Raw genomic sequence first — 12345 nt, 5'->3', positions numbered from 1 at the left:
ATATGAGACATATCTAGCGTTCCATTGGGTATAATTCAAAATAAATAAAAATGTACTATTGGAAAGAGTTAAAATTTAAGTATTCTCCAGAATGGTTTCAACAGGATCCATGCATGGGATGTATTCAGCTCTATTCGGCTATAGACTGAATAGAAAAACTGAAGACATACCACTTCCGGGCCACCGTCTCCAGTTCTTCTATTCAGTCTCAGCAGAGATAGACATTTATAATCTTGGTCTTCTATACTTTATCCATAGAGTGGTGTTTTAAATTTAGATTTAATATTTTTAATTTAGATTTGTTATTTTGGACTAACCACACAACAGTCCTTAAGGGACTAATAGCACCTTAGGCTTTTCAAAAGCCCTGGTGCTTACTACGATCACAAGCCTCTATTCCATCGGCTTTTTAAAGCAAATAGACTTCCACAGTCCGGAGTTTGCAGAGATCGCTCTCAAAAACCTGGAAAAGGGTTTTGGGGGCATTGAAGAGGTACCTTTTGCCGGCTGAGCAGCCTGCCCATATAAGGGAGTACAAAGCAGTCCGAGCACAGAAGGCACCTTTATTTGACTTTAATGCCGAGAAGTTTGTTCGCAACGAACAGCTGACGGAGAGACCGCTCAGAGTGAAATCGGAAGGCTCCCGGAACGAAAAGCCTGTCAGACAGCCTGCCCAAATAAGGGAGCGCAGTCTAAGCAGAGCTGTTGTGCCTGCCGCAATGAGGTTACAGCAACGGTAAAATTAACACTTCTAAACCAAGTCATTTATAAGCATCAATGAAAGAATTTTCTTTCATTCTGTTGGTATGTAATGTGATGTATATCCTAGCCAAAACTGCTTAAAAATAGAAATATAGGTTTAGCTTTACTGCGTACTTTCTCAAGAAATTTCCCAATAACTGTTTTGATACAGGAGTTGATTGACTTCACTTTTCCTATTTATTGCAGCATACATTCCTACCCCAATTTATTTTGGTGCCGTCATTGATACTACCTGCATGCTGTGGCAACAGGAATGTGGTGTGCAAGGCTCCTGTTGGGAATATGACGTGACCTCATTTCGTTTTGTGTACTTTGGTCTGGCAGCTGGTCTCAAGTTTGTTGGCTTCCTATTCATTTTCCTCGCTTGGTACACCATTAAGTACAAAGAAAAGAAGCAGCAAAGGCAGATGTGGGAAGATGCTTCTGTCAGCACTGTGAGCGAAGTGGTGTGTAACAAAGTTGGTCAGCAAAACTATGCAAGGACTAGGTCCTGCCCCACTTTTAGCTCTCAAGGTGACCATGGTAACAGTGTCAATCTAACAACAACAATGCATTACACAGCACAAACCTTTCCTGGCCCCCTTACAATAGAAGCAATAACTACATCAGTTGAGAAGCCTTCCCAAGAAGTCACTTCTGAAATAGAGAGGCCCTTGCAGTAACTTGAGATCATTATTTATTTGTACATACTGGCATTAAGTATGGGGCCTTTTGAAACAACTGTGCCTTCTTTTTCCTAATAAGATCTGCCACTGATAATCAACCAGAAAAGCTTAATGCATACAGCCATGGCATATCTGAGGGCTGGTTACCTCCAAACAACTTAGATAGGCCTTTCTTCTTTTTAGGAACTGGAATGTTAAAGTAGGTTTGCAAGTCCTTTAGGTATGTCTATTCAAGTTGCATGTTCCAGGCAAATGCTAATAGATTCTCTACTGCGAACATCAGTTCTGATAGAAATGTATGCCACTGGTGAAGATATTGCATCCATGATTCTTGAACTAGGTAAGAACAAGTAACTATTTTTAATTCTATTTCAAAGCACAACTTAGCTATGCAACATGAACTGGATAATTTGTTTGGTTCTGTGTATTTTTAAATCAGAATTTTCAATCACCTGACTTGGGAAAGAGGCTCTTTGAAGTAATAAAATATCCAGTTAAACATTTTATTTTAAGAGATAAACAATCTTAAGAAAAATCAATAACACAATAAGTTATTGAGAATTTGTTTTATTTTAATATGATAGTGTATTTTTCATTTTAATTGCAAACTTATAACTCATTAGTGATTTCAGTACTATTTTGTAATAACCTTAAAGCATAACAAACATCAATAATTACTGGTTTGTATTTGCATACTTTTGCAAGAAGGAACAATCAGCTACAGAACTCCTATTGAGTTCACCAAATCCAAACTTAAGGTTACTTTTATTTCTGTGCATACAGAAACTAATCTTGATAGTGTGGCAAATTGAGATGACTCTAGTATCTAATCCTCTGCTGATATGGGACAGTGGTTATTTGTTCTGACATATGGCCCAGATTGCTGTTTATATACCTCATCATGCCCTAAATATCAATCTGAGCATATTGATGGCTTTACCAAGTTGTTTGTTCTTAGGTTCCTACTGATTCTTGAAGGAGAATTACAGGCCTTAAGAATCCATTTCATATTAAAGGCTTGTACAGATCTGCTTATATTTCAGCATTTGGCATCCACTACATTTCTTTAGCTTTGTCAGCAATAGAAATTGTCTTGGGCAACCTGATCTGATCGCCACTTTTTCATTTCTGGAAAAACGGTGCATGTTTATAGATGCCAATATCTGGAAAACCTGAGACTGTAACTTAACCTATATTATATTCAGTTGTGCAACTCTTTCATCCTGCCACTAGGGATTTTTAATGCAAAAGATTGTCTAGAGTGGAATATTTGCAAGGTAAATGGATGCTTATAGATTTCCCATCCTGCAATCTGTACGTTCAAAATTATACATTTTAGCTGTTTTTTCATATTGTTAGCCCTCTTTTTCTTCTTGGAGGAGGAGGAGGAGGAGTTATGAAGAGACAAATGGCAAGAAGAATAAAGATTCCACAGTTATTGCTTTTTGCGCTTGCCAGAATTATTTCATCTTTAAAAAAAAAAAATCTGTTAAGGGAAAAATGCCATTGAGGCTTACAAAGTACTACAATCAAAAGTACAGGTCAGCTTTCCATTGCATAGATATGCTAATACACTTTAACAGAGTGAGTTTCCTAGACACTACTCAGGGGTGTATTCCTGATGAGGTCACAAAAGCCTTGTTCAGATCTGTTTTGGATGCGCTATATCTCATGCAATTGCACTGCTATTTTTGAATCTAAAATATTTTGTTACAGTATTCTGTTGTCTGATTCTGAGACCAAAGGGATCTCTTAAGTCACACATTGAGGAGCAGTTCCCTAAGCAGGACAAATTTGATGTTCAGGGTAAATCCAAAATGGGCTTCTGAGGCATGGCTTTCCAAAAGTTGAAATGAGAATACGGTCAGACCCCAAGCTGTACCCCTCAAATAATCTTTAGAGTGGTAATCCAATGGGAGGAAATACTTATTAGTAGGGAATTTAAAAAGTGAAATATTTCATAATAAGCAATGAGTATGCAATCAAAGCTCAATTGCTAAGGCCCTGTAGACTGTACATACATATAGTTGATGGAGGAATTTGAGGTGGGGGAGACACCTTATAGTTATCAGATTGTCTTCTAAGTTTTTGAAAGCATCAACCTATCTGAACTATCTGAACTAGGCCTATGTGTGACATTGCATCCTGAGAAAAATTGAGGCCTTGAATTGAACATATATAGTGTTAGCTTGCTAGTGTTAGCTTGCATCAACCTATCTGAACTAGGCCTATGTGTGACATTGCATCCTGAGGAAAATTGAGGCCTTGAATTGAACATATATGGTGTTAGCTTGCTAGTTGAATGGCCAGTTGCTCTCTTCTCAGATATACATCTTCCAAGGACTGTGCATGGCTCTGTATTTTCATTCTGAGTAGTGTCACTGCGATAGCTTAAAAGAGCAATAGGAGGTTTAGCCATGCTGTTTCCTAACTTAGATATTACATTTTTAAGCTGTGGAAGACAGCATGCACCAATGTAACACTTCAACTTATAACGGAAGAATTTTGGTATCTCTTTGTCCCATCCTAGAATAAATAATGTACAGGGATAAAGAATGTAAACAATGTACATGGATGTAGATTGCCATAAATACTAATATATGTTTATTAATATAGTACTAAGATTATTGATGCAAACCTAGCATTGCCTCAAAAGTGTCATTATTCATTCAGTATTGATTGCATACTTGAAATTTGGAAGTAGAAAGTTTATCCAATTTGTTGGCTAGTTGTAGTCTACTAAGAAAAGGTAAAGAGAGAACTCAAAAGGGAGGACAGAAAACCCATTTGGGCCTGAAGGGGGGCACCAGTGCTCATGTTTGCTTAAATAGGAGTACAATTCTCTGAGTACCTTAGTGTAATGTAAGGTCTTAACTTGCACTGACAACTTTACTCCTATTATAGCAAATGTGAGTATAGCTCCTTTTCAGACCTACTTTCTGTATCTATGGAGATAGAAAACAGGTGGCCTAGTTTTGAACTCACTGTGTATTCTGGCAAACTTTTGAATGGTGCTTCTGAATATACATATCAGTTCATTGTGTCATTTATGCATTGTTCTTTTTTTTTTTTTTTTGCAATATAGTCATAAAATGGAGAATGCCCTAGAGAGTGCAGTCATCCCAAAGTTTTTTTAAAGTATTGTTGGTGTACTAGAAAATGTACATTGCTCCTCTAATGTAAATGAGCGACCCTATGGACCAGCTTTAAACTGATCCAACTGGTGCTAATGGGATAAAAGAATTCCCTCCTGAGGCTGAAAAAAATACTTCGAATAGCTGCTCAGGCGTTTACCTTGCAGGACTATCAGCTTAATATACTCTTGCTCCACAAATATGAAGCAGCACAACTTTGAACTAGTTTTCATGTTTTAACTGAAAGAATTGGCTCTCATTTTCCAACTGGAAATCTTTAACTGTTGAATCTGGAAACAATTTTCTGGCAGAGCATAACGATAGCCAAAGACATGGTGATCTGGTGTCCTGCCAAAGTTGCTAATTGCTTTACTTTTAGCGATAGTGGTTTGGAAGTCTAGCACTCAAAATTTGGTGCAGCTGAGGAGCAGCTTAGCAGGGAAGGTTTTGTACTGCAGGTGTTATGGTCAGTGTTTCAGACTATGGTACCTGTTAAATGAACACAAGATGTACAATGGATGACTCTTGATTACTCCCAGATTACTGTCTCCCTCAGTCATTTGGTTAATGTTGAACTGTGGTGGCAAAGACAAAAGAATTGTGTCCTTTGATTTTGGGACTTTAAAAATAAACTTTCAGAACAGAACTGTTAGCCAAAACCATGGGTAATTAAAACATACCAGTGTTTTAACTGAAGAATCTAAAAAAAATACTGTTCAAAAAGAATCCAGGGTTGAACTTAATATTCTTATATATGCAATTTTGAACCATTACTTTTTTATACTTCACACACTCCCCATTAATATATAGAAAAGTCTGTATATTTTTTCCATTGATTTCAGGAAAATAGCAGGATGTTGCATATTGTATTTTGTTTTAACCTAATATATCTGAAAGAGGAAAAATATTATTAATCAAGGGGCAGACTAGTTAAATGTTAGTTTTGATAAATGTTTTTAAGTGTGTCAGTCAGGAAACTATAAATTGCATCTGTAAAAACAAAATGCGGATTTGTGTACTGTTCCTTTTTTTTGAAGATTTGAACTAATATTTATCTCAATGGAACAAAGACCAGTTTTCAAACTCTTTATGTACAAGCTTGTGTGTAAATCTTTATGGACAATACGTGTAAATAGCTGTTTGCAAATGAACCTTCAGCACTTGGCATTTTAAAATAAAAATGACTTCTTAACTTTGTGGTGTTTTATGTCACATCTTCTTGTACTATTCCAAGCTTAAAAGTGTTCTTTTGGGGCGCAGGACAGAAGAATCCATTTGATCCAAAATAGTTTTGCTGCAGAAATCAATGCAGTGAATATGGATATAGTGCTACTACCTCATTTGTTGCTGCTTAGCTCAATTGCATCTGTTTTTCATAACTAGTTTTTTTAGTTTACTTTATTGTCATTGCACCTTGTACAACGAAATCAAACACCATCTTCAGTGCACATCATGACCAGTCCACGAAAATAAACATAAACACACATCCTTCACCCTTCACACATTGAACCGGAAACCCCCGACACCGCACCAACATTGCATTATATAGCAGAATTCAAAAGAGCTACTGGCCTGGGATAGAAGCTGTTTTTCAGCCTATTTGTCCTTGTTTTTATTATTCTGTACCGTCTGCCAGATGGTAATAGTTCAAAAGTGGGGGTTCCCAGGATGAGATGGATCTTGAGAATGTTTTGAACTTTCTTAAGGCAGCGGGAGTTGTAAAGCTCTTCCAAAGAGGGGAGAGGGCAACCAATGATCTTCTGGGCAATGACATTAACCCTCTGGAGTGCTTTCCTATCTGCCACTCTGCAATTGGCAAACCATGCAGTATGTTAAAATGCTCTCTGGTGCAGCGATAGAAGGTCACCAGCAGTTTTTTATTCAGTTTTCTGAGAAGTCTCAGGTAGTATAATCTCTGCTGGGCCCCTTTGACCAGGGCTGCAATATGGGTACCCCAGGTCAGGTCCTCTTTTAGGGTAATACCCAGAAACTTAAAACTGGCCGCTTGCTCGACTCAGTCTCCATTGATAAGCAAGGGCTGGATGTCTGATCTGTTCCTTCTATAATCCACTAGAAGCTCCTTGGTCTTATTGGTGTTGAGGACCAGGTTATTGTCTCCACATCATCTCGGTAAGCAGACTCATCCCCCCCCCCCCCAGAGATAAGTCCCACCACTGTTGTATCATCTGCAAATTTAGCAATAGTATTACTGGCGTGAGTGGGAATGCAGTCGTGCACATAAAGAGTATAGAGTAAGGGACTCACCAGCAACCCTGTAGTGTATCAGTGTTAAGAATAAGGGCTGAAGAGGTATGATTACCTAATCTGGCCCTCTGTGGGCGGCCAGACAGGAAATCCATAATCCAAAGGCAGATTGAATTAGAAAGGCCAAAGTCCAGAAGTTTAGATACTAGTCTATGTGGAAGAATTGTGTTAAATGCAGAACTAAAATCCACAAAAAGCATCCTCATATAATCCCCCCGCTGTTCTTGATGAGTCAGAGCAGTGTGAAGAGTGATGGCTATAGTGTCCTCTGTAGATGTATTCTGTATGCAAACTGGTGTTTATCAAATGTATGCGGAAGACCAGAAATAATGAGCAGGCGGACCAATTTCTCAAAGCACTTCTTCATGATAGGAGTGAGTGCCGCTGGTCTGTAATTGTTGAAGTTATTGATAGAGAACTTCTTTGGCAGCGGAACAATGGTGGAAGCCTTCAAACAAGATGGAATAGTGGACTGGGATAAAGACCAATTGAAGATCCTGGTAAAGACTCCAGCCAACTGATCAGCACAGTCTTTAAGCACTCAGCCAGAGATACCATCAAGACCGGCAGCCTTTCTAGGGTCCACAGCCCTCAGAATGCTCCTCACCTCCTGTTCGTCCACAATGAGGTGCAGGTTATAATTGGCTGGTAGTTGTATTTTATCTGTCTCTGAAGTCTCCACTTCAAAGCGAGCAAAGAAATGATTCAGTTCCTTTGCCTCAGCAGGGATGATATTGGTCGGTTGATGGTTTGTAATTTGTTGAATCCCTCGCCACACCTGCCTCATGTTATTGCTATTAAAATTATCCTCAATCTTCCTCTTATACTCAGTCTTGGCCTTCCGAATACCTTTCTTCAGATTAGCTCTGGCAACACTGTATCTTGCCCCATCACCGGTCCTAAAGGCCTTGGTCCTGTCATGCAAGAGGCGCTGGACTTCCCTGGTCATGCAGGGTTTCTGATTGGTATAGATCCTAATATGTTTATCTACAGTGATAGTATCTGTGCAGTGTTTGATATAGCACAGAACAGTTGCAGGGTGCACCTCTAGGTCAGGGTGGTAAAAGATGTCCCAATTTGTGTTCTCAAAACAATCCTGAAGTTGTTGGTAAGCATCTTCTGGCCAAGATTTCACTGCTTTTATTATAGACAGAGCCCGTCTCCTAAGAGGGATGTACGCTGGTGCTAAAAACAGTGACATATGGTCTGTCCTAAATGTGGTAATTGTATAACCTTATAGCCATGTTTGTTGTTGGTATATACTTTGTCCAATATGTTTGCTCCTCTAGTAGCACACTTAACATGCTGATAGAATTTAGGGAGCACTTCTTTTAAATCAGCTTGATTAAAGTCTCCCGCTATGATATGCACAGCATCAGGATACTTATTCTGCTGATTACTAACAATGTTATACAAGAATCCCAAAGCCATAGTAGTATTGGTATCAAGAGGGACATAGACTGCAGTAATCAAAACCATGCTGAATTCCCATGGAAGATATATGGGTCTACATTTAAGAGTCATATACTCCAGATCCATGGAGCAGTGGCTGTCTACAGTCTTTTATTGATACACCAGCTAATTTGCCAGCACATAAAGGCTTAAACCTCCCCCTTTGATCTTGCCAGAATCTCTACTCCTGTCCTGACAGTGAGCTATGTAGCCTTCCAGCTCAACAGCTGCATCTGGAATGAGTGAATGAAGCCAAGTTTCTGTGATTAGCAAAACACAGCAGTTCTTGATGAATTTAGTCTTTGCAATCTGTAGCCTTAATACATCAATTTTGTTAGTCAGAGATCTTGCATTGGTAAGAAATATACTTGGACTTGAAGGCTTGTGTGGAAACTTACTCAGCCTAAACAAAACCCCAGCACAGCATCCTCTCTTCCTCTTTCTCCGCCTCTTCCTCCTTGCTACAGGGATAGTGATCCATGGCTCCCCAGAAGCCTAGCTGCCTCCTTCGGTATGTTATGAGAATGTATAAAATCGTCCTTTTCACATTTCATTCCAATTTGTAACAAGGCTTGCCGACTATAGATACTCCTTGCCCCACAGGATTCAATCAAGGAAAGGATCCAAAACACACAGAATCATACACACCATACACTGAAAGAAGGAGTGGTTAGCCACAGCATCCTTATGCGCAGCAATCTTGAAAACTATTTAGCAAATTTTTAGCTAAAAACTATCTAATTATCATTATGTATGAGTCAAATTGCCTGTGTTTTAAACTATGAGTTATATTTATTCATGATCTGTAACATTACATAATATAAAATTTAATGCCAGTTTTAATGTGGGCTCTTATTTTCACTTTATATTATCTTAACTGCAAAATTCACATTTTTAAAGGTGTATTTATAATTTAATAATTTGAATCTCTGCACCAATATTTATCATTATTACTGCAAGCTATTATGTGACATCCAATGGACGTTTATGAACAGTAATTTTATACCTGTTGAGTGGAGTGTGCTTTTACTTTACTGTTTAACAGCAACAAACTCTTGAAGAGTTTTAGGTTGCTGATTTTTTTTCTTCAACTATCTATTACGATGTTCAGCCAGAGGTTTAGACTGGCTTTGACATTTTTTACCCAACTGTTGAGTTTTTCTCAAGGACCTGAGATGGTCCAATATTTCATGATGTCAAACGTATTGTCACAGAATGGAAGTTGTTCCAAGTAAAGCTGCCTTTTGCAATTGACTAATAAGTGATTTCATATGCATCGAGCTTTCTTAGAATTTAGGATGCTTTAAAATATCAGTGCAGTATATGTGGAAATCAAAGCAGTGTGACCTTTGTTAATTGAACAGATGGGAATTTTGTCCACAGCTGCTTTATGCCATAATCTTTCAGTTTTAACTTTCAGATTTTGATACTATTTTCTCCAATTCTTTGCCTTCTATCCTATTCCCCCCTGGCATTACCAAATCAATTATCCACACTTTTTCCTTTTCAATCAGAGTTAAATCAGGTGTGTTACAAGTTAAGACTATAAAATTTGTCTTCTGAGATCTCACAATATTTTATCCTGCCCATTTTGACTACTTTTTCAACTTTATGTACTTACCAATTTTTCATTATTGCCACATGCTAATTTTAATGGATGATCTAGTGCAGGGCTGTCAAACTAACGACCCTTGAGCTGGATGCGTCATGCACTGGCCATGCCTACGCCTGGTTTAGCGAAGGGAAAAAGTTGTGATATATCACATGATGCCACTGGGACAACACAACTTTGACACTCCTGGTCTAGTTAATCATTTTGGAAACTGTATTATGTTGGTGGGTCCTTTTGTATCTGATACATTTTTGCCACTTATTAACTAATCACCAATGCAATATTGACACAATATTTCATTAAGCTGTTTTAAATATAATTGGATGTAAGCTGATCAGATATCTGAGTCAAATGCCATGCAACTGAACATTTCCAGGAGATGGTTTAATCATATTCACTCAGTTTTTAATCATTTCTATTATTGGTCTTCAGGTCTCTGAAACGTTCCTTTTTGTTTGGATTTCCATTTTCAGTATTTTCATTGCCATTTATACTTTGGAAGAATCACCTCTGGTCTGATTCAACAACCAATATTGCTTAAATTGAATGATTCATACTTCAGTGCTCAATTTTTCCAGCTATTGCTGTTATTTTCAAAGTTTCTTCAGTTTTTCTAGTACTAAGCCAGTATTTTTAATTAGGCATGTGTTGATCTTTACAAGGTTCAGTGTTTGCTCTTTTTAAAAAATTACTTGCATCTGATGTTTTACATTGGGATTGAATATGATTTTGCATTTGATTTTCTAATTTCAATACCCAGTTCTGTAATCACCACTGCTCTAGTGCAGGGAAGCTGATAGGTCTGTTGACAATAATAATTACAAGTGCCTTATTTACATCCTTCATTGTAGGTATTGTCTTTTTGGGGCACTACCAGTGCTGCCAGTATTGTCTTTCTGTTTTCAGCATATGCCATAATTTTTTTCTTTTAATTCTTCTTGGCGATGGGTGATGAATTCATGGATTCTTCTAGTACTGGCCTGTAGCGGTTCTGTTGTTCTTACTTCTAAGTTATTTCTATAGATCCTATCCGCTTTTCCCTTATATTTGTAATTGTTAACTGAATTTATTCTACTATTGTTTTAGGGTCTTCCATTTTTCACATTTCCATTTTTTTCTGATGATGATGATGAATTAATTAATTATGGTTATCACAGTTAGCCAGATGATCAGGCTGGGGTTGACATTTTGGTTTATCTATTGAGTCCTTTTCAAGGACCTGGGATAGGCAGATCTGGATGTTTGCTGGTGTTACAGATATTGCCGTCTACAACTTGTATCTGAGCTTGGATAGGTATTTTAAATCAAGTAACTGCAAAATATTACACAGTAAAACATTTCTTATTGGTTTATAAATTAATACATTGAATTAAAATAATTTAATACCTTTATGAAAATTTGACTTGACTGATTTCTATAAAACAGGTAAAGTAACTTTTTATTTGAAGAATTATTGCTTCTAGACTTTCCTGAAGCCAGAATTGTTCTATAAAAGTACTGCAGAAAATTCTTACATAAAACAGTTTGTAACCTAATGAAATCTATATAAAAATAGCATCATTCACATCCTTAAATAAATTTGTTCTGCCATTCAGTTTGAGATATGTAAATGATAAATATCCATGTTTACAGAATCTACTAAAAGCTTTGCATGAAAATTACTGAAATGCCTTCAAACAATAAGTAAATGTTACATAAACTATAATACAACAAGGAGCACATAATTGAATATTAATACATAAATATATCAAGACAATTGTGTCTGACAGAGAAAATGGAGCAAACAATTGCAAGTTTGTATATAAATGGCAAAAAGAGTAAGTAGATTAATTTGTGTTCCTTGATAAAAGGTCCAATAACTGAATGAAGCTATTTTTTAAGATCTGCAGATGGTGGTAGAAAATGTATGTTGTATGGAATGAATGTCAGAAGAACCAAGAATGGCTGTATATGAGAATGTGCATTGTTATTTGGAAATAAGGAAAACTAGGAATAATCTAACCACAAATTGAAATTGGGAATTGAGGAACTGTGTGAGGAAAAAGAATGAAAGAAAGGTAAAAAGTTAATATATTCTGTATGTGGATTGAATGCAAAAATATGAGTAAACAATCTGGAACAACACTGGAATTTGGCTACTGTATGTATGGCATATTAATGACAAATTTCAAAACAGAAGTATGAAGGAAGAATGAATGCGTTGAAAGGAAACAGGAGGCTAAGATCATTACTGGAGTTAAATTCCTCGAAAAGGAACAGTGAGAAATTTAAAAACCAAAAGTCAGTATGGGATGCCGCATATGGATTTACTGGAAACTATAAACTACACTTAACTATTTTCCTCTGTGTTAGTTCTTTAATTCCACTGGTTTACTTTTTGAGCTTTGTATGCTCTTGCTTATTGCAAAAGGGAACATGGTTATGTTTGCATGCATTTAAAAAACCGTTAACAACA

At 37.1% G+C, this 12345-nt stretch overlaps 1 protein-coding gene across 1 annotated transcript in view; it reads left to right on the top strand.

Annotated features, from left to right (window-relative positions):
* SLCO5A1 (solute carrier organic anion transporter family member 5A1) overlaps window positions 1-2003 on the top strand; it is a 29844-nt gene extending 27841 nt beyond the window's left edge. The window contains exon 9 of the mRNA XM_026706112.2: window positions 949-2003. Coding sequence (XP_026561897.1) covers window positions 949-1424 — 476 coding nt within the window. The 3' untranslated portion in view covers window positions 1425-2003. The remainder of the gene's footprint in view (window positions 1-948) is intronic.
* The last annotated feature ends 10342 nt before the right edge of the window (window positions 2004-12345 follow it).

The sequence above is a fragment of the Pseudonaja textilis genome, chromosome 3 (assembly GCF_049901715.1).
Source record: "Pseudonaja textilis isolate UNSWEBS1 chromosome 3, rPseTex1.2, whole genome shotgun sequence".
Classification (NCBI taxonomy): Eukaryota; Metazoa; Chordata; class Lepidosauria; order Squamata; family Elapidae; genus Pseudonaja; species Pseudonaja textilis.
The sequence above is the reverse complement of the archived record's forward strand: the minus strand, read 5'-3'. Positions and strand labels throughout refer to the sequence as shown.